Genomic DNA, 25583 nt, shown 5'->3' with positions numbered 1-25583 from the left:
AGTCAATATGGCTCCAGTTTACATTTGTTTTCACACTCAATGTACAGAAATAATCAGATAGTAAGTGTTTAACGGTAGTATAACAATAACTGATAATATACAGTCTTGTTATAAAATAAATCATTTACAGTACCAAAAAAAGAATTATAATTTATGTAGAGAAAGAGAGATAAAAGATGTAAAATCGTATCTAGCAAACGATCAAAAATCTTTTCGACATTTAGTCGAAAATATTTTAGCTTTTAATATGGTTTATACAAGCCTATGAACTAGTAGTAAATATGAAGCATAGTCTCTGAATAATTGATATTATTTGTGTTTGCTGGTCCTAACAAACTCTTCTTTTTTATAAACATCTTCAGGGGCACATGGACAACTAAAACGGCAGTAGACGGTACAGGAAGCACTTTCTTCTTGAATCTATGTGAGAATGTTGGTCCTTCAAATCCTGGTTCTACAGTATGTGATTCCACTGTCTCATCCTGCCTGAAACAAGGGGACACTTTCACAAACATCGGAAGCCACAATGACACCCTTCAGCTTACAACCAATGAAAACACAGGAGGATTCCGTCTTGACTACAGGGGAAGCGATTGCAACGAGACAGAGAAGTACCAGACCACTATTGACTTCAAGTGTGGCACCACATTGGTAGGTTTATCATTTCTTGATTTTATTTATTTTTTGAAATATATTTATTCAGGAAAACACAAGATCAGTATAAAAACACTGATTTACATCAAGGTCCTGAAAAGGTTAAAAAAGTTGCATCAAAATTCAAATATCAAAAGTGATATAAGAATACAAACAGCTGCATATAATAAAGCTTTTTACTGCTACCATGTGTTGGATTGAACTTGCCATTTAATACTATTTAGGTCCAAATTTGTTCAGACCTTAAAAAGTTAATTGTGCTTTAAAATGAACTGGTCAGCAAATCTACATGAAATACAAGTATCTCAGGAGAAGAATCATTAATGACTGGAGAAGTTTATCTGAAAATGTAATAGTTAAATATTTCAAAAATTTGACAAATTATGGCAAAACACTTCAGCTTCCAGTAACTTCTCACACAAGCCTATGAAGTAGTAATTTTCATTAGTAACCCTTCAAGAAGTGATCTTTAACTACATGCTCTATAACATCCTATAATCATGAGATAAATACATGGTTTCATTTTCATGGTAGGCCATCAGATATTTTTGGAAACCTTGTCTTGATGGCATTCCAATTGAAACCTGGTGCACCAATGAAAAATGAATTAGAAATCTATGTTGGAAAAAAGATCTAATAGCCTATATTTCACTATTCATACTAAATTTTTCTAAAATGTGAATTTCAAACTCTTAAGGATCAAATGTGAACTATGGAAAGACAATTCAAAAGTATGATTTTCCCAATTTCTTGCTTGAATTCTTGCTTGAATGGATTAGTCTTTAAAACAACAATATCGTCCCATTCAGTTCAGACTGCAATGATTGTTTAGAACTTTTCCCCTTACCCAGAGCTGGTGCCAAGCTATAGCACCACCTCAGATTGACCAGCATACATGTACATGTAATTAACTATGGAAAATTGTTTATTGCATTGGCAGGGTTCACCAAATTTCTTGGAGAAGTCCGGGTGCACATACTTCTTTGAATGGTACAGCACGGTTGCATGCAGCAGTGTGAACGGACCCGCGCTCAATGAGGTGCCGTGCTCTCTCTATGATTCTAAAGGAAAGAAACGTGACCTTTCACCCCTGATCAAACTAAAGGGAGGATACCTAGTAGAGTCTCCTGATGCTGATGATCTCTATATCAATGTGTGCAGGGATATCACTGCAGGTATTGTATGGTTTGCAGTATAATCATCTCTCTGAATCATCCCTAAATTCCAGTTGTCGTGATGGTTACAAAATGAATTAGGATAGAAATCAACAAAATAACCATCTAAATGATTGCATGTGTAATTAGAAATTATATGCTAGATTATTCTACAAGAAAATGAGTACCTAGATAACAATTTTGCTTTGCTATTCATATAAATACAAAAAATTTTTTTTTGCTTTGCTATGCTTTTCTTTCTGATTTGTATTTTACTTTATTGCATAATATCTGCAGTGCTCATTTTGGCAATTTCACATGGCAAACAAAACATAAATGTCAAAGATAAAATCAGTCGATTCCATTTCATATTTTTATCAACAAAAAGACACTGATATTGATGCCTCATGGGATAAATTCATCCTTTGTGAATGCCTTCTGAAGGCTTTGAAGTTGTATGGCCTTGGTCTCAATAAAATAACATCACACTCTTCTCTTTGTTATCAGATGCCACTGGTCCAACTAAAGGTTGCCCGGCCGGTTCAGCAGGCTGTCTGGTCAAGAAGGGTCTCTCCGTGAGCATGGGAAAGCCTCACCTCAAGCTGGAGAGGCTATCTGATGATGAACTCAAGCTTCACTATGAGGGGAGGACAGTCCTAGACTCCTGTAATGGGTTTGTACCCACTATGACCATAGTCTTCATGTGCCCGAGGGATCAAGGAAGGTTTGCTGCGGTAAGTGATTAAACAGAATTTGGACTGGTGGGTTTAATAAAGGTGTTTGTAAAGTTAGGCATGACTTGAAGATGTTCTTAGGTGCTAAGTAAGATTCACTGTTAGGGAATGACAGTCCTAGACTCCTGTAATGAGTTTGTACCCACTATGACCATAGTCAATCATAATTGAACTTGGGGCCTGTAACACAAAGTTTAGCGATTAATCATATGATTGTTTAATATTTTTTATTGCATATAATTATGTAATCAATAATAAAATTTGGCCCTACGATCAAGCACTAAGCTCTGTTTAACAGGGCTCGGTTAGTCTTCTTGTTTGTCAGGAAATTTGATAATTTTAAACAACCCTACCACCCTTTAAAATAACTTTCCAAAGCTATATGTATGAGATGAAATTAGAAACAGATCATTGGCGGATCCGGGGTGGGGGGGGAGGGAGGGGGGGCACAGCCGGCCCATACCCCCCATTTGAGGGGCACAATTAAAATTTGTAATGTAATAATGCCCTTCCTTTTAAATTGAAAACCTTTTTTCGTTGCTTGACAAATTTTTTGTGGACGAAATCCCCTTAAGTTTTGGTTAAAACCCTTATTTTATTTTTTTGCTTGTCAAATTTTTCCTCACGAGAATGTGCCCCCCCTTTCGAAAAAAAATCCTGGATCCCCTGAAACAGATAGGTTTATCAAATGATATGTTTTAATACAGTTAAAAGTTTTAAAATGGCTGTCTTTCTAATTGAATGACAAGTCCACCCCAACAAATAATTGATTTGAATAAAAAGAGAAAAATCCCACAATCATAACACCGAAAATTTCCTCTAAATCGGATGTAAAATAAGAAAGTTATGATATTTTAAAGTTTCGCTTAATTTCACAAAACAGTTATACGCACATCCTGGTTGGTATGCAAATGGGGAGACTGATGACATCATCCACTCTCTATATTTTGCTGGGGTGGACCTGACCTTTAAATTTTGTTTGAAAGTTTACATTAATTTTTTGAGGACTGACACTTTTTGGGATTGCTGCTTGGGCAAAACTGAGGATATAAATGGTAAATGTTGAAGAAAGTGATAATATGAATGCAATTACATGAACAAGTACATGATGTTTAACAATTTTGTTGAACTTTGGTTCACAACAGAAAAAACAGAAAATAACGAAGAGTTACCTTGAAATTTTCGGCTGCTAACTGCAACCTTCCGATGTGACCCAATTTGACCTTTGTGACGTAATGGGCGATGATCGGGTCGTAGACATTCGGAAGCTTGTTCAACAAAATCATTATCTTTTACCAACACAGATGAACTTTCATGATTGTACATGGTGTTTAATTGGATAGTCTTCCATATAACATGTTACAGTGTGTTAAATTTGATACAGAGCTAAGATTTAAACATATGTATACAAGTTTCATCCATATATATAATGATCTTTGTACACACATTTAATGTAACTAGAAGCCACAATCTTTTATAAATAAATTATTATTTATATCACATCCTGTAGTTTAGACTTGGTTTCAAAAGGTTATTTGTCTTGGTTTACTTCTATATTTGTGTTATTTTGTATTAAAGTGAGTATAACACAACAGAAATTGTTTCTGTTGTGTGATGTGTAGCAACATTGTAAGACGATACCTTTAAAAATTTTTCAACATACCATTCAGTTTCAGGAAATTAATTTAGTTTTGAAATACACTAAGAATCATGTGTTTATCATGTAGGCTACCAACTTCAATCAATAGTTTTGCTTTATATACACTTCTCTGATTTGTTTACTTTTAAATTTCGAAGGTTTTTGGAAAAAAGTTTTTTTATATTTAAGTGTCAATGGCATAATTTTGTGTACCACTGTTTTATGTTAATTTGCCAAAGTTTTTTTTGGGCAAATTTTATTTGCAATTGGCCTCTGGTTTGTAAATAATAAAACTAATTTTGTCTACAAAAATCATTCACACTGCTTGGATTGAGATTAAAGCTAAATGATAGTACTTAGTTGCAGTAAAAAACTAGTTTCACGAGAAAGTCTGTAAAACCAAGTATGACTATACCATCATGGATCTAGATCTGGTACAGTTACATAAACTGAACTTTGTAAAATCATAAAATCTAAGCTGAAATATGATCACACTGAAGATCGCCAACACAGATAGGCACACGTGGGACAGTATCATTATTGCTGGAATAAAGACCTGACGGAAGTGACCAAATCCGCGCTTATTATGCTTATTTTTCAGCAATTACACAATTTCTTCCAGAATCCTTTGGCACATATTTTTTATTCATACAAACACTTGGGTGGTCATTATATTAGATTCTGTAAAAATTCATTTTGAGATCATTACCAGAACTGGAATTTATCTTTAAATTGCCCAAAGTTTATTCATAGTGTATAGTGTAATAAATAATGTACATGTAGTGTACAATGCATGTGTAAATGTTAGTTTTATATTATATACATGTATATTTTGGGAGTCTGCACCTTAAGACAGATGGAGTATATGGCATCATCGCCGTTGTCATCATCATCATCATGCCACTTTAATCATCATCATCATCATCATCATCAACAACAACATTATCATCATCATTCACTGGAAAGGATTTGTGTAGTGACCCAAGAAAAATTAGATCATCATCATCATCATCATCATCATCATCATCATCATCATCATCATCATCATCATCATCATCATCATCATCATCATCATCATCATCATCATCACCATCATCATCATCATCATCATCATCATCATCACCACCATCATCACCATCATCATCATCACCATCATCATCATCATCATCATCATCATCATCACCATCACCATCATCATCATCATCATCATCATTATTGTAGAGTGCATAAGTATTGTTTTTGTCACCTACCATTTTTATAGGAGTTAGCAAAGAATTCAATATCCAAAGTTTCCATTGTCCCCCATTTTTCTTTCGCAGACTCGCGGCCCGATTCAATTGTCAAGTACCAACTGCCAGTACCAGATCCAATGGCAGACGGAGTATGCTTGTGAGGTTGATATGCTTACTACAGACACATGTGCCTTCAACTCGCCCACGCATGGCATCGACTTTGACCTTTCACCTCTCACAAAACCAGGTCAGTCAGAGAAATATTACAATACCAATATGATTGGCATGAATTGATATAGTGGATTTTTTTTATACACAGGCACATTTTCTACATGTAGACTCCAGTTTCATTCAGATTCTGGTATGAAGTTTAATTGTTGATAACTAATTGTTACACAAATCTCTGGCTGTATTGGCGCAATTCATTTGCTAATTTGACTCTGAAATCAGTAGATCACAAAAAAATAGCGCAGAGAAGTACAGAATGAACACACCAAGATCCTTAAACATGAATTTAAAGCTGTAGACTTTTGGGTGATTTTAAGGTCGGTTTTAGCTTTTGATGTTGGTGTAGCCTGTAGGGCCAAGTTTAACATTTTAATTAAGGATGGCATTAATGAAAATCATGCTTGTAATAGCAACGCCAACACCAAACTTGAAATCCTTCATTGGAGGATTCCAAATCCGGTGTTGAATGTTTGGTGTTGAAGTTGGGTCAGTGTTTACATCAGCACAGCACCAAAATAAAAATATGACTGGTAGGACAAGCCTCACTTGGTGTTTAAATATGTGATTTGGAAAAAAAATTAAACTTGCATAAGGTGACTGCTAGGGATGGGCGGTCTGCAATCTGATTGTGTGCTTTCAACACCAACACCAAACTTGAAATCACCAATTGTCTACATGTATGTTTGATTACCTTCGTTGTCACATCTACAACATAAGTTTGAAAACAAGCTTTCCTATGAAGGTATCTCTAATGGGAATTAATTTTTTTGACAATAATTATTATTGACTTTCTCTTTTACTGTTTCTTGTCACAGATGGGGAATTCTACCTGATGACTACCGACAGCTATTACTACTACATCAATATATGTTCTGATTTGATAGATTTTAAAGTTTGTGAGGGTATGGCAGTATGCCAAGTAGACCGTGGCCCGAGTGCAGTGTCCGGTGTCTCAGCAGGGCAGAATAGTAGTCATGAATTAAGGTAGGATAGTGTTTTATTTACTTGGTTTGATAATATTAATAATATGTCCATTTATACAGCACAGTTACTATGTGCATATACTCAACTGCGCTTTGATACTTGGTATCATATTATTACCCCGGCTGTAGCTGAGCCGCCGTATTAATAGGCGCTAAAGCGTTCAAGGAATGAATCCTACCGGGTACCTATTCACCTCACCTGGGTCGAGTGCGGCACAATGTGGATAGATTCCTTGCCGAAGAAAATTACGCCGTGGCTGGGATTCGAACCCACGACCCTCTGTTTCAAAGTCCGGAGACTAATCCACTAGGCCACAACGTTCCAGAACACTTTACTTGGATGTTGAGACTTGAAGCATAAAGCTTATGAGCCCATCTTGAATGATGATTTTTTTTCCATTTTGAAATTTATTCCTATAGATATGTATATTTGAAATAGACATGCATATTTTGTTTACTCAATACAGTGTATATGACTCAATGTCAACGTATGCATTTATTTCATTGACTTTACATTATTTCCATCATGAAGATATTTCATGTGTCTATTCTAATCTGATAATCTTATTTATGTTATGTTGATATTTTTTTTCCTTTCTCTGTAAAGGTATACCTTGCTTGACAAGCACTAACTTTTTGAGGTGCTTCCCCATTTTTGAACCCTTTCACATTTTATATTGTAACATCTGAAATGAATGAATTGAATTGAACTGAACATGAAGGGTATATTTGAGAGAATGGTGATGCTATGATAGCAATTCTTTTCAAGGTGAAATTACTACTGATAGACAGTGTTTGTACTGCTGCAGGTGGTAGCCTGTTTCAATATTGACCGAAAAGCAAGGGACCTCTTTCTGATATTTGTCTTTCAACTTTGGGGTGTTTTTTTTTTTGTTGCTTTTTTTCAGTTACCGGTACTTCAATATAATTTATTGTATGGGAACCGTTTTGGCCCCAAATCACCAATCGAAAATGGAACAGAATTGAGGCTTCCTTACTAGCCTGCATTTATTAAATTCTGGTCCCTAGATGGATGGACTGAGAATAGATAGATAAATATTCTTATTAAAAGATAAACAGGTCATTTGATTGAAAATATGAAAATAGTGTTGATAATAATGATGATAATGACCGCTGTGTTGGCTCAGTTGCAAACCTCGGCCGCATCAGACCAAAAGACGTTAAAAGATGGGAGTTGCTGCTACCCTGTTTGGCGTTGAACGATTAAAGGGATAGAGCCTCGTCGATCTGGCGCTGCACAGCGGCTGCTGGGCCCACGATCAATTGGGCAAAGCAAATTTTCGGGGTATTTCATTTCATGTCTATTTTGAACAATAAATTATGGAAGGATTTTTTGGATTTTTTTATGATGGCAATAATTGTACTGGTTGAGGGATGTAAGGATGAATTGAGAAATCACTGAAAACTTACAAGCAATATACAATTTATGTGTAATTTTACTGTATATATGTTTTACTCCCAGGTATTCTGATGGAGAATTAACTCTGATCTACAAAGGTGGGGCTGTGTGCAATCATAACAAGTTCCAGAGGACCTCAGTAATCTCATTCCAGTGTAATCAAACAAGTGGTTAGTACAGAGCTTAGGTGTCCTGGGGCCTGTTTAGAAAGAGTTGCTTTTAAACACAAGCCAAAAATCAAACGGAAGTCCCAAATGCGTGCTGTTGATTGGTTGAAAATCAAGTTGCACATGAGTTTTAGAGTTGCGATTGATTGCAACTCTTTCTGCAACGGGCCCCAGTACTTCCAGTGACAATTATCAATAATATTACTGATATACATGTAGTAATTCTTGCTTATACATGTGCTTATTTTATTTCAATAATGGAACACAATTACTTTGGCTTTAGCAGAGCGGCTGTTACGCAATCTGCATTTCAAGGAGTAAATTCCTGCCAGGTTTTGATTTTCCTTACCTGGGTTAAGAGCAACCTAATATGGAAGAAAATTATTGTTTGGAGGACAATTTGAATTCATGACCCTCTGATTGTGAGGTTAAATAGTACAGCTACACCATGACATCATGTACATAACACGCTTTCTTATTCATTTCATTATATGTGACAAGGTATTTTTTCATGCAATTTATTTTGCTCCTTACCAAGTCAATTCAGTTGGATTTTTGAGCTTTCATTGAAAGTAAGGATGCATGCACTTTAATTTTTCTGCATAGTTATGCTATGGTTAAGGTTCCAAATTGTCCACACAACACAACAGCATTGTTATTAAAAGAAGATTCACAACAAAGCTGCAGCCTTTCAAAATCAATTTTTACCTCTCTCCCATGGTTGTAAGAAAAATTTTGGACATCTTTGTAAGTAGCAAATTTATGAACTTATTTTCTTATTTGTAAATGATATTCGAATGCAGTTTCTCTGCATGCACTGACCATTTTCTGAACAATGTGGGGTGTCGCGGTCTAGTGGTGAAGGCTCTTGTCTTTCAATCTGAATGACGTGGGTTCGATTCCAAGCCATGGCATGTTTTCCTTCAGCAAGAAATTCACCCACATTGTGCTGTACTCAACCCAGGTGAAGTAAATGGGTACCTGCAGGAAGTAATTCCTCAAAGAGCTGTACGCACAAGAATAGGTAGACTAGCTTAGCCGGGGTAATATAGGAGCGCCTTGAGCACCTATTAAGGTGGATATGTGCGCTATACAAATCTTATATTATTTATTTATTTTATTTTTATTTTGATATTATCCAGATCCTGGTCAACCAGAATTCGTGACAGAGACAGAGTGCACCTATTTCTTCCAATGGCAGACCAAGTATGCCTGCATGGCTGAGGCTCCCTCCCAAACCACCTGCAGACTGGCCAATGGCAAACAGCGTTATGACCTTTCACCCTTGACAAGAACGTCCGGTTCTAACTGGCTCGTACTGGATGGGAGGCATTCCCACCCAGAGGCGACAGAGAGCGAGTATTTCATCAATATCTGCTCTGAGGTTGTTCAAGGTGATACTGCCTCCGAGGGATGTCCGCAAGGCTCTTCTGCATGTGTTGTAGGTGAGGCTCTTGATCTAGTCTTTCTGAATCATCTATTTATGATTACCTAGATCTCCTTGACTAACAGGCATTCATACGGGTCATTGGCAGCTTCGTTGAAGTATTTATGAATAATTCCTTAAGATCTATATTAGCATAAAATAAATGCAACTACATAATTTTTTGGTTCCAATAGGACAGAAAATCTTCTACAAAACCACATTCAAGTAAGTACATTCAAGACTCTTTTATCTGCCACCTCTCTGTAACAACCACCTGCCTATAGTGGCTACTTAAACCGATTTCCATGGAGGCTGATGGTATGTATAAGAACCTGTCTATAGCAGCCAACTCCCTTTAAAGCTGCATTCTGTGTCTCCATTGGATGGTCACTATAGACAGGTCTCACTGTATATACATACAACTAAAACTTACCATTATCTCTTTTTGACAGATACTGTTGGCACCACAAGAACAGGTAAAAACCTGGGAAGATACTTGACATCTCCAATTTGGCAAAATGATCTTATCACCATGAGCTACACCGATGGCAATATCTGCAAAGGCAGCACTAAGAAACAAACAGATATCACGTTCCTTTGCAGTCCTGGTGAGTAGTATGGACATGCATTGAGGCCCTATAACATAAAGGCTAGTAATTGATCACAGGCTGATTAAGCATACGCAATAATCAATGCAGTCAATCGTAGAAATCACTTCTGGTGATCGGTTGCTAAGCCCTATGTTACAGGGCTCGATTCTTTGCAAACTGGGGGAGATTTGTTGTTTTTTTAGAAGTCTCCTGGAGCCCATAGAGGACTTAGAACTGATGTAACTTTGCCATTATGGCAGCTACCACGGTAACATGGCTCAGCAGCCAATCAAAATCAAGGTTTCCATGGTAATTGCCATAATGGCAAAGTTACATCAGTTGTAACTCTTTATGAAACCGGCCCCTGGTTTGCAAAAGAACAGAAGGGAAGCACTTCATGGAGCCTTCTGCCAATGATAATAAGCTACTGAAGTACGTGCATCTGATTCCACAAAAGAAAATTTGTCATTGAATGATCACTTACTAGATGTTTGATGAATTTTCTGCGGGTCCATCTTAAAAATAGTTGCAATTGATTCAAACTGAAATTCTTGTTCATTTTAGATTTTGTAATGACTTTGGAATTGAAATCAGTCTCATTTTGAGATTGATTTGAGTTTGATTTATGTATTTCAAATCTTTGTCAGAAGGGCCCTGATGCTAATTTTGTAAAATCCTTAAGAACAACAAATTCCATATTCCAAGCGTGAGATGACTGAATTATATCTAAATATTGTCCTATCATTCTGGTTATTTATTCACAAAATCTTAAGTACTTTAGATAACTAAAGTTCTCAAATTACACTTGTTGGAAGTTTACATTTTCTGTACAACCAATCAATAAAAAAACGAATTTCTTCTCTTCTCTTTTTCAAACACACACATATATTTTAAATATGACTATATGATACACTTCCTTGATTCTTGTCAGGTGACTTGGAGAGCGCCCCCATCCTGGTGCGTAAATCAGAAGATGAATGTCAATATGACATGGAGTGGCATACAGCAGCTGCTTGTCCTTTGGCTAGTAAATGGGGAACAGACTGTAGGGTGTTTGATGATGATGCAGGTTAGTCTACCTTTGTTTCATACCATACCTTAGAAATCAAACCTTATACAAATTTGTACATATGGGACTGTACACACACCAACTTACAGGTAGTGTCATTTGAATACATACAGTACTTGAAAATGAATCTGAATCATGGTAAGAACTTGCAATCATGATATTCCCCAAATTTATGCTTAGTGGTAGGTGACGGTAACATTGATGATGACTATGATGATAATGTTGATGATGATGGTCATGATGAAACTATTCATTATTTGCTATTATCAGTTTGAATGTTTCTTTGTCATATATTTTTCAAAAGATATGTTGATGTGAGCATTAAAAAAAGACAGTTATTCAAAGTGTTTTCCCTTTTGTAACCTCTAAACTTTCCAATGATGTTAATTGCTATTTATCATTATTGCATTTGTTGTTAGTAGGTGTACTTACCTTGATATCTCTATATTTTGTTACTTTTTTTTATATCTTTTTTTTTTTTCAGGTGTGTCTTTTGATCTGAGTCCACTATCTAAACCAGACGGGCATTACAATATTTCTGCTGGAGAGTATGATTACTACATCAATGTCTGCAGTGATATTAAACTGAGTCCTTGTAATGATGCTAGTCATACCTTACCTCATGCAGCAGCTTGCCAGGCCAGGAAAGATGGGTAGGTTTCTCTGCAATATGCTGTTATTAGTGGGACAGGAAGAGTTGTAGTCTAGGTCAAGAAATTTCTTGTTAGAAGTTTCCCTTTCCAGAAGCATAAAATATGAAATGAGATTGTTTATGTAATTTTTCTCATCCTCATGCATGCTACTATGATAAACTTTGTTATTATTCATTTGTAAGGGAGTAAATGATTGATAAGTTGCGAAAATTGACATCTGCATGTCCAAGGGGCTGGGGTCCATTGCAGAAAATAAAAATCAGAAGCACACCTTGCCTACATGCACTTGTTTTTTTATTAGTCCTAAGCCAACATCTATCAGGGGAAAAAAAACTTAAGCATGTCAGAAAAGTGCTTGTTAACCCTAATCTGTTGGAGTTGTGAAAGGGGCTTCCAAAGTTGGTCATGTGCCTGTAAAAACAATTTAGTTACTATATTATGGTATGTCTTGCACACAATGACAATGGTTGCAAAGAGTTTCATGTCAAATCGTCAAAGTATACTAAGTTTTGACCTGCATCTTTTAAAACTCTTGATTTAATTAAACACTTTCTATATAAGAGTTTTGTAGTTGATGATTATCAAAAGTGATTGTATTTTCTTTTTAATTATTAAAGACTGCTCAAAATACAGATTGTCAAGTCAGAGGAACTATAGAGGGAAGGAAGCACATATAAAACCCATTTGGTGATACCTTATTATCTTTTTGTTCTAGGAGTGGTACATCCTACATCCTTGGGCAGACCAACACATCACTGGGCTACTTTGATGGTATCATCAAGCTGACATACCTCAACGGCAAACCTTACAACTCAAACAATGGACCTGGCAAACCAAGAATGGTATGAAAATAATTTTCATGGTACTTTATAAATAATTGCATTTATATAGTGCTTTATCAATCTATGACTGTTCAAAGCGCTTCACAATTATTATTACCCGGTCACTGGATTAATAGCATTTCAAGCAGCCTGTTAGGCGCACACTTGCTAAACCAACCACAATGACGGTTGTTTCCTACCGGTACCCAATTAGCACCTGGGTGAGAGTGGCAATGTGTGGATTGACGCCTTGCCAAAGGGCACTAGGCCATGGTGGGATTCGAACACACGACCCTCTGATTACAAGGTGAGAGTCAGAACCGCTACACCACTGCGCTTCCACGATGTAGAGTTGAGTGGTAATCTGTTGCTTCTTACTGATGAACTTTGATAATTAGCTGTGAAAGCTTGTGTGAGAAACAAGAATCCAACTCGATGCATATTTTGTTATTCATGATATGTAAATGTAAGTATATCAGAAGAGAATATGCATTTTACAACTTTATGTAGTAATAAACCTTAGTGTTTCTTGGGGGGAGGGGGATAAATAATGTCATGAACAGGTAAAACCCTGTGAAAGTTTTACCAGAGCACAAGAACTATCAGTTTTTAAGAGTGAACTAGTCTTTAACTATCATGACCTTTTGCCAAATCAGTTTTGGCTAGGCATGTTCTGCTAAGGCAATGTTTATATAAATTTTTAATTTCTTCTCTTCCCCTCTAGACTGAGATTGCCTTCCTATGTGACGCTGATGCAGGTGTGGGAACACCACAGTTCTTCCAGGAGAACAATGCCACTTATTTCTTCCGATGGAACACCAAGTATGCCTGCCCCCAGCAGCCCATTGAGTGTGTGGTGACGGATGAATCCAACAGCGAGCAATATGACCTTTCAAGGTGAGGATATTCCTGGTTCCTTAATCGTGATTTGTCCCTTGGGGCAGAGACGTCATTCTGTGGACTTTTGCTTGATTTTTGGCCATGACAACATTACATTTCAGGATTTTTCTGGGCTTTATATTATACAGCACTTAAGGGACTTAAAATATGTTCTTGCTTCTTTTCTGACCCAGTGAGTAAAACCTACTGGCATCCCTGCATGTTAATCCAACCCCAACCATATCTTGTGGATGTAGTCAAGCACATGAGTTTTGGTCAGTTGATATTCCTGTACATTATGCCAGATTATTTGTCCATCTATTTTCTGCCTTCCCAATCCCCCTTTAGGACTTTACACTGGGTAGTAATGTTTGAGAAACCAATTATATAAAAGACAATATGATACAGCTAGTTTGAATAGAATTTATATTCCTGAATTATTCAAATTATGAACTGTCATAGAACATTTATGGAAATAGGATATTATTTTGTGCTTTGGAAATGAATTCAAATATGTTATGTCAAAATATATCCTCTGTCTAAATTTTGCAAATCATGCCCCTTTACAGTCTTTCAAAAGCTTTAGAAGAGGAGAACTGGTCGTTTGTTGATGAGAGGGATGCAGCGAATCGTAAGAAGTATTACATCAATGTCTGCAGACCCATCAATCCTATTAAGCTATGTGGCGCCTTTGCTGGAGTGTGTCAGACAGGATTTACTCAGACAGATGTGAGTATGTCATTTAGATTGCCACTTGATCTTTAACTACTTGGGCGACTATCCATTTGGCTTCATCCCACATGGTAAAATCCTAGTTGTTTACAACTAGTTCGTCTACTAACCATCAGGGCCCTGTTGTACAAAGAGTTACGATTGATGCGATCAATCGCAACTATGGACGGCCAGCAATGTCAACATCTATCATGCATGTTTGTTCAAAATATTTTCTAGCTGTGATGTATATTCCTGCATTCATTGTTTTCTTGAAAATTCACTGCGCTTCTCTTTGTATAAAAAGGACATTGTGCAAATTTTTTTGTAGAAAAAATTGTGAAACTGATGGATTTCCATGGAGTTATGATTGATCCGATCAATCATAAGTCTTTGTACAACAGGGCCCTGGTCTAATTGTCATTTAGCCTATTTACCGTGTAATCTAATTTCCAGTTAAGCTCTACCCGTTTCATCTAATATCCACTTGGATATTGATCTAACCCCCTTACTCTACGTAATTAGATGAACTGTTAATGAACCAAATTTTTATTTGACAGAGTAAATCTAATTACCTGGCCTTGTGGGAATTAAACCATTCCGGCATTAGGTATTTGCAAATATGTTTGAATCATGTACCAAGAATCAATTCATAAAAGTGAGATATACATAATGTAGTTTTTGTCAATGTTGAGACCTCAGCATAGCTTATTAAGTCTGGGAATTTACAGGGGAATCCCTAATCAGTACATATGTTTTTTTTTAAATCTTTTCCATCTTTACAGCAACAAATAACTGAAACTGAATCGATAGCAAACTTGGGTATACCCGTATCACCACCTACGATTGAGAGCAGCGGCCATCTTTTGTTGACGTATGAAAATGGAAGCGAGTGTGGACCAAACAAAAGGATTACCAGTCATATACACTTTGCATGTAATAAAGGAACACTGGTGGGTAATACCAACATGCTTATATAGCGCATATCACTGCCAAATGCGTCCCTATGCGCTTCAATGGATATTATTACCCTGGCTTTAGCCCCGCAGCCATTTACAGCGCGGTGGCATTTCAAGGAATAAATTCCTGCCAGGTACCCACTTACCTCACCTGGGTCGAGTGCAGCACAAGGTGGACGAATTTCTTGCTGAAGGAAATTACGCCATGGCTGGGATTCGAACCCACAACCCTCTGTTTCAAAAGTCCGAAATCTAATCCACTAGGCCACAACGCTCCACATTCTTTACATTAATACATTCTTTAGTTTGATTACTAAACACTCTTTCATATCTATTTCTTTCAAATGGCCAAAATAAACATATTCCTTTCAATAGTTTTTGAGGATATTTTGTAACAAGGATTGATTAATGCAATACACCTGCCTATAGGACAAAGGGGGAGCATTAAAGGGGAAGTTCACCCTGACAAAAAGTTTATTGTAAAAATAGCAGAAAAATAATAAAAGATTATTGCCGAAGGTTTAAGAAAAATCCATCAAAGAACAAAAAAGTTATTAGGATTTTAATTATTTGATTTGTAACGTCATATGCGAGAAGTTTTCCTATATATCAGTCTTGAGGGTACCTCTTCAAATAGTAAGAAGGATAATGAAATCACATCTACATGTAAGGTTCATTGTTATTTGTTATTACAATGTCCATTGACTGGTCATTTCTGTGCACAATTAGTTTGATTTTCTTTGACAGATTTTAATGTAGTTCAAGTCATGTACTCAAGTATCATATCGATAAGTAGATATTGTAATTAAAAGTGTGAAACTTGTTAGCTGCACTTGAATTACATTTTTACGACATGTCACATCCTATCCAGAGACATTTTAATTTTAGTTGTACTTTTTTTTAAGGTAATGAGTTGAAGCACATGTACATGCAGTCCTTGAAATGGGCATGGTGCAATAATGACACACCTTGGTTTGATTAAAACTGTGATAAGAAAGGAGTAATGACATATGTTTCTTGCTTTTTATTCCACCTCTGATTTATACAGGCTAGCACCCCTCGCTTGCTGGAAGTAGTAGATTCCTGCACATACAGTTTCCTATGGGAGACAGAGGCGGCCTGTCCCATTGGCGTGTCAACGGGGGAGAATTGCACAGTGAGGGACTCAAATTCAGATTATGTCTTTAATCTTCAGCGGCTCATCAAAGAAGACGGATATCAAGTATTTGGTCCAGACAACCAAGTATTCAAGGTATATGTATGCCACCTATTAGTGTAAACCACAAGGGGGGTGAATATACAGTAGCTCAATATTTGCCCCACAACTCTCCTGTATGCATTTTTTTGTGTACGTACATGATCCATCATTAAGTTTGACAGGTTTCAATGTTTTGTTCTGTTATTCAAGTATTCAATGTGTATGAGTATGCCATCTAAAGGGATGAATCCTGAAAGGGAGGTTGAAGATGGGGTAGTTTTCTCTTTCCGCCCACACCAAAAGTGTTTGTATACAGAGGATAATGAAAATATGAAGGAGATGGAGGGGAAAGAGAAGGAGAAGTGGGGGAGGGAGAATAGGAGGAGAAGATTTGAGTATGAAAACTCTTTTTTGAATGCTCCTCAGGAAGTGGAGAAAGTGCATACATCCAATGACTTGGGTAATGTTATATCTGTACAGCGCTGAGGGTGTATTTATGCTTCCATTGCGAGGACAGAATCAGCGTTTTCAAACGTCAATTCAAAACGCCGATTGTAAACGTGGTTCTGGAAGTGCTGTTTATGCTTCCTTTTCACAGGCAAAATCACGATCTCCAGCTGGCTTAGCATCATAATTTTCGTTGAGCAGGAAAGCGAGGTCTAATTGGGCGCGCCCTTTTTCTATTTTTTTTCCGAGTGTTGTTATGGGGAAGGTACGTCGACTGTTTAGAATATAAACATCAAACAATTTCCAATATTTTAGTCATTGCATGGAGCTTCTTGATATAACCATATCATTTTCACCATGGTGAGGATAATAGTAAGAAAAATAAAGAATATTAAGTATACAAAATAATAAGATATCTATTTGTTTCTGCTACTGGGGCATCTGGCGATGTCTCCTCATTATAACTCATGTTTCAGGGTTTTTTTTGGTGTAAATCCCTCAACGTTCATCGTGATGACAAATTGGAAGAGTAATACTAGTAATAGTACCACACATGCAAAATAAGGGAGATGAGACGTAATTCTGTGGAGGTAACATGCGACAATGGAGCAATGAGACTGTATTTGCCCGCGGATTTTCATCTCACCAGATGCATGTACCTAATGACGTATTTAAACACGTTTACGTTCGTGGTTCCATTTATACTTTCCCAGAAAGCCTGATTCTGGTCAAACAACGTTTACAAATGCAACTTTTTGTGAGTTTATGATCGGCGTTTTGAAACAGCGTTTAAATGAAAGTAAGCATGGACGCAACCTTGTTTTGGACTAATCACGTTTGGAAACGCTGATTCTGGCCTGAAAAGTGGAAGCATAAACATGGCCTTAGAGACATCATCAGATGTATTAGGCACTATATGAAAGCCGAATGTTATTATCATGATAATAATAAGAATACTACAGGACCAATATACTAATAAAAAATCGATATCTTTCAGATAAACGTCTGCAAAGGTGTCCCAACATGCCCTGCTGGTTCAGGGTCATGTCTCACATCCACCCTGTCGCTAGGCAACGCATCAGCCACACCCATCTTCTCTGATGAGGGCCTGCTAACGCTAGAGTACACCGGAGGAACCTTTGATCCAGAGACAGGTAAGTCTACCATCCACTTCCATTAATTGTTTTCTGAACTTGTGTTCATTTTGAATTTTTATCTAAAGTTGTTTAACTATGGAAAGCCAAGTGTGACATTAATATCATACAGTAAAGATTCAATTTGTCTGCCTGTTTGTTAGTCACATCATTTATAATAGTCTTGGAATAATTTTTTTTTTAAACAAGTGCACACCTAATTACCAATAATGCATATAACATTTCCATTTATTTGAAAGCAAGATAAAAGAGCATTGTACATTAAATGCTTTGCTCACGGGCATAGGTGCCGTGGCCTGGGATCGAACCCTGGACTTTCCATGTGTAGCCAGGCGCCTTAGACCACTCGGCCACGGCACCTCTGCGTCTTGGAATAATGACGAAAATAGTTTCCTTCACCATGAAAGCATGACGAAGAGCCAAATGAAGACAAGTGACAGACAGTGTAAACAAAGTTTTGATTTGAGTTGGCTTCCATAGTTTTATCACAAAGTTAGACAATGACATTATCTAAACTAGACATCAGTATATGGCCATTGTGTATATGAAATGCTGTTTTCTTACAATGTTTGATGGTGAGTGAGCATTTGAGTTATGCTGGTCTCAAATACTAATATAAGTACCAGTATTTTACTTATCCAATCTGCTGCATTGACACACCTTTATCCCTGAATATCTCTGATTATTTTCAGCTAAGAACCCCTCAACGGTGATATCCTTCCTGTGTCGTCGCAACGCCTCACTAGCTTCCGCGAGCCCAGACTTCGTCAGGAAAGAGGGCTCTCGTTACATCTTTAACTTTGAGACGCCGCTCGCCTGTCTCCCAGAGTCTGTGGATTGCCTTATATCCGATAGGAACGGAAACCAGTATGACCTTTCACCTCTTGCAAAGGATTCTGGGAACTGGGAGGCGGTGGACACAAGGCCGAACCACCATGGGTTAAGCTATCATATTAATGTCTGCAGGCCGATCAACAAGGGGGATCCTGCAACTAGTTCATGCCCAGGTAACATATTCAAACAGAATGGACCTCAAATTATGGCATGCTATAAATTTATTCATAGATTCATAGATTGAAGAAGAATCTGTAATCACAATAAACATGTGATTTATGATTTTGAAATATGATATAGCATATTTGCTGATATTTTCCAGTTGTATCTGTGTAGGATCAGTTAGTTTATTTTGTCTAAATTGTCAGTGTGTTTTAAGATGGCTGTATAAGATAAAAACCAAATCTTGACTATAGAAAGAAGGGATAAAACACTTTTAAAACACTTGTTTATAGATGAAATGTAGCATTTAGTAAGTGTTTGGGTGTAAAAAAAATACTTAGTACATTACTTCAGTATGAATATAACTGGTAAATCATTGAAATAAAACCCATGAAAAGTGCCTCAACTTGGTTTTCTTTGAGGTTTCTTTTTATTACAGGCATCTAAAGTAAACAATTCCAAGAGCGAATAGGTGAACAGGCGCTGTTCAAAGTGTCTTGGGCATAAAGTACATTAGTGACTTTAAAACATTTATGTCAACTCTCTGCTATCTTTTTCTCCCTCCTAAGGTGGACCAATTGGTGCGTGTCAGATCAGTGAGAGTGATAATAGTGCATTCAACATGGGTTACGTCCAAGCCATGCCCGAAGCGGCAGTAGATGGAACCCTCAGTCTGCGGTATGTGAACGGTGACATCTGTCACGGCAAGTACCATCGCAGCACACGCATCAACTTTGAATGCTCGGATACACCTGTGAGTATGATGAACCATTAAAGGTCAAGTCCACCTCAGAAAAATGTTGATTTGAATCAATAGAGAAAAATCAGACAACCACAATCTATTCAAAATCGGATGTAAAATAAAAAAGGTATGACAATTCAAAGTTTCGCTTGTTTTTAACAAAATAGTTATATGAACGAGCCAGTTACATCCAAATGAGAGAGTCGATGATGTCACTCACTATTTCTTTTGTTTTTTATTGTTTGAATTATACAATATTTCAATTTTTACAAATTTGATGATAAGGACCTTCTTGCCTGAAGCACAAAATTTTAAAATAATGAAATTCCACTTGTTCAGGGAGGAATGAAACTTCATTTCACATGACAATGACGAGAAAATCAAAATATTTCATATTTCATATAATAAAATACAAAAGAAAAAGTGAGTGGTGTCATCAGTTCCCTCATTTGCATAACAACTGAGATGTGCATATAATTGTTTTGTGAAATGAAGCAAAACTTTTAAAATGTCATAACTTTCTTATTTTACATCCGATTTTGATGAAATTTTCAGTGTTATGCTTGTTGAATTTTTCTCTTTTTATTCAAATCAAGTTTTTGTTGGGGTGGACTTGTCCTTTAAAATAGACATTTATTTAGCATTGCTGTTCTATGATTTTTTTATTCTGCCAGCTACTCCTTTTTCCAAGAGTTACCCCATTTTAAAATTCTTTATCACCCAAAAGGAGGAGTACTAAATTTTTCCATTTATTGAAGTTAAAAAGTAAATCAGCCCAAATATGTATTTGTGTGGTAGGGTATGGATGTGTGTAAGAGTAATATAGTGTTTCAACACTTGTAATTTCTCAATCGTTAATTACAAGATTGCTAAACATGTCTTGATTAAAAAAAGTGAGGAAGACACACCTGACATCTAGCAGAAAAATTCGAGCCGCGCGATGAGGACTCCTTTTTTCATTTTCAAATGTTGGCAAGCCTACAAAAAGTGATTTTCACCAAATAATTTTTTTGGAACCAGTCATATTGAAGAATATTCAGTAGTTATAACCAATGGTGAATGAAAATCTCGAATATTGGTTTCACAAAATGCTCCCCAGAGGCATGCATTACTCTTATATTTGCTCCAGCTTCTGTTGCAAGCATTGAATGCATTCAAGGAAATTTGAAATTTGCCAGGTACCCATTCACCTCACGTGGGGCGAGTGCAGCATACGTGTGGCACTGCTGCACAGTGTGCTTTAATTTCTTGCTGAATGAAATTCACACTATGGCTATGATTTTAACACCATTCTTTTGGATCTTTGATGATCATTAAATTTGTTAGCTGGATATGGAGAAAAATTTAGGTGGATGGGCGGTTTATTTCAAATTGGACTAATGCCAATTTGTCTAATTACCACTTTGTATATTATCATTTGTTTGTCCACTACTATCCACATGGCCTGATTGCCATTAGGTCCATGCACCATTTTGTTTAATAACCAGTTAATCCAATAGCCTTAAAGCCGATTGAACATTTGGTTTTGGATGAAATGGTCACAGATGAACTGGTTATTAGACAAAGTGATTATTTCACCCATGGCTGTTAGACGAAATGTTGGATGGACTGGCATTAGACTAAATGAAGGTAGACCATATGATGATTGGACGAGTTGGCAATAGAAGAATCGGCAGTTTACCGGATGGGCTGGGTACAAAAAAAATTGATAAATCAAGGAATCACACATTTGTTTCTTTCCTTAATTACCCTGTATTATGTTCTGTAGGGATCACCTGTGTTCCAGACTGAGTCATCAGAGTGTGAGTACATCTTCTCTTGGGAAACACCTGCAGCTTGTCCATTAGAGGTTAGTATCAGTATAGGGTGATAAATTGATCACCAGTCTACTTCTATACTTCTTGTGTTTGGAGCTGGAATGGTATTGCATGTATATTTGGAGTCTCGGAAAGTCTCCACAAGTCTCCACATTCAGTTTGATGCATTGTAAATCATATTTATTGATATAATTACTTAGTACATTTACCTTGTTTGATACCTACAAAGATAATAATTATTATACTTGTTTATATAGTGCTTAATACTTACTTTGTCAGAAGTCCCTAAGCGCTCTACAGTATATGCAGCATAATTTGGCTTTAGCAGTGCAGCTGTTATGCGTGCTGCATTTCAAGGAATAAATTCCTGCCAGGTACCCATTTACCTCACCTGGGTTGAGTGCAGCACATTGTGGATCAATTTCTTGCTGAAGATTACGCCATGGTTGGGATTCGAACCCACGACCCTCATAATATATAAGATAATATGTATGTTATGATCAATCGTATCTTTTAACCACATGGCTTGTCATTTATTTCATATAAAGATTCCCTTTTTTTTCAAATTTGACAAATAAGCCAGTTTGTAGTTAGAAAATAATAATCCGCTTTTATATAGCGCTTAATCCATCGGAACGACGTGTCTAAGCGCTTTACAGATATATTATTACCCCGGTCATCGGATTCAATCAGTCATTCCCGCACACAATGAGTGCACATCCTCCACTCCCTGGGGAGTATTCCAGTCAGTGGCTAGTGAGGCGCACACAGTACTGGACAAGCTATTATGACTTTCACATCCTACCGGGTACCCATTTAGCACCTGGGTCGAGAGTGGCAAAGTGTGGATTTACGCCTTGCCAAAGGACGCCAGACCGCGGTGGGATTCGAACACACGACCCTCTGTTTACAAGGCGAGAGTCAGAACCACTACACCACGGCTCCTCCATTCTTTGCATGATCAGCAGAAAGTCATTTGTACTAAAGTGACTCCCAGAAAAAACGAAACCGAGATTTACCGATCATTTATCATTACTTAATCATAAATAAAATAAACAAATGACCCACTAATTTAAAGCTTAGAATCTCCTCTTTCATCTGATATTACTTAGATTAATTTTCATTCATGCATGAGTGAGCAAATGCAATTTGAAGAAAGGATATCAAAAACTCATTTGGCGGGGGGTATCTGGGTTTCAAAAAGAAAACCACATTTTTGAAATGTTCAATATCTCCTCTTTAATTTGATACCTAAATTACAGAAAATGGTCACGAAATAACAAAGTTCTGGTCATTTGAAATAAGGCTTGAATTTCAATAATTTCATAAAATGAAGAGGTTCTCCAGGCTGGCTTTCAAACTCTCTCGACACTCTGTTTTGTTGACGATCAGCCATGCATTAAATCTTTTGTTCACGATGCGAAAGCTTTTGTAGGAAACCGGTGAAAACACGTTTATCTCATGAAATTATGGAAATACAAGCCTTATTTCAAATGACCAGAACTTTTTTATTTCTTGACCATTTTCTGTAATTTTGGTACCAAATTAAAGAGCAGATATTGAACTTCTCAGAAATGTGGTTTTCTTTTTGAAACCCAGATACCCCCCGCCAAATGAGTTTTTGGTATCCTTTTTTCAAATTGTTTTTGCTCACTCATGCGTGAATAAGAAATAACCTAAGTAATATCAGATGAAAGAGGAGATTCTAAGCTTTAAATTGGTAGGTCATTTGTCTATTATATTTATGATTAAGTTATGATAAATGATCGCTAAATCTCGGTTTCGTTTATTCTGGGACGCACTGTATATCTAATGAGATAAGCAGCATGTTTGATTTCTTGATTATTCATATATTCTTTTGAAATGTGTTTTCACTAAATCCACATAAAAACCCCAATGCATCCACTAGCTAGTTGGCCAAGTACATTGTTATAACAACATGCTGATGCATACAAAGTAGAAATGCAACAAAAACTTTCATTGAGTGTGCTATTTCTAGTCACCTGGTCTATGCAATTTCTGCATCCTGCTATGTAAGGCAAGCTTACATAATATCTTGCTTTGAAATCTGCCAATCATAATGAAATAAATGAAAGGTCATTAGTGAAAATTTAGTTGAACAAACAATAGATAATGTTTCATGTACATATTTTGCTGTTATATTTCATGATTAAAAAGTTTAAATAAAGAAGATGAATGTTTTTCATCATTTAAATTTGTTGAGTTGATGAATAAACATAAATATATGTTTCTTCCTTCTTCTCTAAAATCACTTTTGTAGAGGGTCACTGGAGGCAACTGCTCTGTCCAAGTTCCAGAATTTGGTTTCCAATTTAACCTCTCCTCACTCTACAACAAAACACATGACTACACTGTGACTTCCACAGAGCATGAATACACTATTAATGTTTGTGGCCCTCTATTGACCAAGATGGGAGAGTGTGCCGCCACTGACGGTGTTGGGGCTTGCCAAAAACTGCAAGATGGAACCTTTAAGAATGCGGGTGAGTTTTTGTAAGGGTAACCATGGTAATGATTATGACTGTATTCAGTGAATTAAAAAAAAATTGCCCAAAATTCACTTCAGTCTATGGCGATTGTCACACATTATAAAGAAAGTTCACTTGATATTGAGATTATTTTAATAAAAGAATGAAAATGAAAGAAACATAGTGATAAATATTTGTTGGAAATCTCTCAAAGAAGAGTTATAAATCTTGAAAGTTCTTATTTTATGGCATCACATGGAAGCAGCTCATTTTATATCGTGTGATTCACATTCCATAAAGAGTAATTTTTCAAAGAAAATTGAAAATGATTTTACTTGCGCATTCATTATATCATCAGACACGCAATCTCCTACATGCGTCTATGTATAGGTGACAATATCATGAGATTTTGTTTCATGTGAGAATTTTGTTTGTATTGTACAAGTGTATTTATGAAAATGAATCAAAGTGATTTAATATGTAAACATTTTGTCGTATCATGCAGGTGTTTTCAACAAGAATTTGGTCTATGCTAATGGAGTTTTGAAGCTGAACTACACCACTGGCTCAGTATGTCATAATGTCTACCAAAGATCAACTGCTATCAACTTTTATTGTGATGAAAATGTAAATGGTGAGTCACACCTTGATACATGATAGGAAAAAGTAATCAGTTGTAAGTTAGATATATAGATAGATAAATGGTTTATTAATAAAAATCAAGACATCATCACGGCCAAGGATGAATTGGGATGTATTCACAAGGTAACAAAGACACAAAAAATATTCAAACAATAACACAGATAATTACAAAATAAATAATACGGATAAAGTATGGTATTGAAAACTACTTGTGTTGTGGAATTTTGGAAAGGTAAGAGAGATGGAAGGAGGAGAGGCAGATAGAGAGAGAGAGAGAGAGGGGGGGGGAGTGAAGGGAAGAAGTGGAGCAGAAAGTCAGAAGAAAAGAAGGTTCAAACATTATGAAAGAGGTAAAAACATGAAGTTGTGAGGCTATACGTAAGAATAAAAAAAGTTAGAAGAATTTGAAAGTAAAATGTTATCCTTAACACATATTGGTATAGTGGTCCAACAATTTACCGGTGTATAGTTCTTATAGTATAGTATAGTACATGACTTAATTTACAGGCAAGACTGGTTTCATGTGTATGTGGTGAGACTTGAGAATGTATCATTGGAGTGGTTTTCACGGACTAATTTGCTCTTGGCCAATCAGATGAAACTGTATAGTGTGTGCATCTGGGGACCGTTTCATCAACATTTTTGTCTGACAAGTTGTCAGATCTGACATCTTTCCTTGATTCTGATTGGCTGAGAGGTTCTGTTACTAACTGTGGGGTAAAATGGGACTTGTCAGATAAAACGTCCGACAAGTCCTTTCATGAAACGCTCCACTGACC

General features: G+C 36.6%; 1 protein-coding gene across 1 annotated transcript in view; it reads left to right on the top strand.

The window, feature by feature from the left end:
* Window positions 1-25583, top strand: part of LOC121413441 (cation-independent mannose-6-phosphate receptor-like) — a 75083-nt gene that overhangs the window by 14463 nt on the left and 35037 nt on the right. Inside the window, exons 2-22 of the mRNA XM_041606260.1 lie at window positions 363-651; window positions 1595-1829; window positions 2316-2542; window positions 5501-5660; window positions 6457-6625; window positions 8108-8214; window positions 9354-9656; window positions 10090-10245; window positions 11159-11296; window positions 11781-11949; window positions 12665-12791; window positions 13495-13667; window positions 14219-14378; window positions 15146-15313; window positions 16368-16571; window positions 17962-18118; window positions 18811-19125; window positions 19684-19868; window positions 21625-21705; window positions 23955-24177; window positions 24668-24796. Coding sequence (XP_041462194.1) covers window positions 363-651; window positions 1595-1829; window positions 2316-2542; window positions 5501-5660; window positions 6457-6625; window positions 8108-8214; window positions 9354-9656; window positions 10090-10245; window positions 11159-11296; window positions 11781-11949; window positions 12665-12791; window positions 13495-13667; window positions 14219-14378; window positions 15146-15313; window positions 16368-16571; window positions 17962-18118; window positions 18811-19125; window positions 19684-19868; window positions 21625-21705; window positions 23955-24177; window positions 24668-24796 — 3875 coding nt within the window. The remainder of the gene's footprint in view (window positions 1-362; window positions 652-1594; window positions 1830-2315; window positions 2543-5500; window positions 5661-6456; window positions 6626-8107; window positions 8215-9353; window positions 9657-10089; window positions 10246-11158; window positions 11297-11780; window positions 11950-12664; window positions 12792-13494; window positions 13668-14218; window positions 14379-15145; window positions 15314-16367; window positions 16572-17961; window positions 18119-18810; window positions 19126-19683; window positions 19869-21624; window positions 21706-23954; window positions 24178-24667; window positions 24797-25583) is intronic.

This window comes from Lytechinus variegatus, chromosome 4 (genome assembly GCF_018143015.1).
Source record: "Lytechinus variegatus isolate NC3 chromosome 4, Lvar_3.0, whole genome shotgun sequence".
NCBI classification, from domain to species: Eukaryota; Metazoa; Echinodermata; class Echinoidea; order Temnopleuroida; family Toxopneustidae; genus Lytechinus; species Lytechinus variegatus.
Note: the sequence above shows the minus strand (reverse complement) of the source record. Positions and strands in the feature narration are given on the sequence as shown.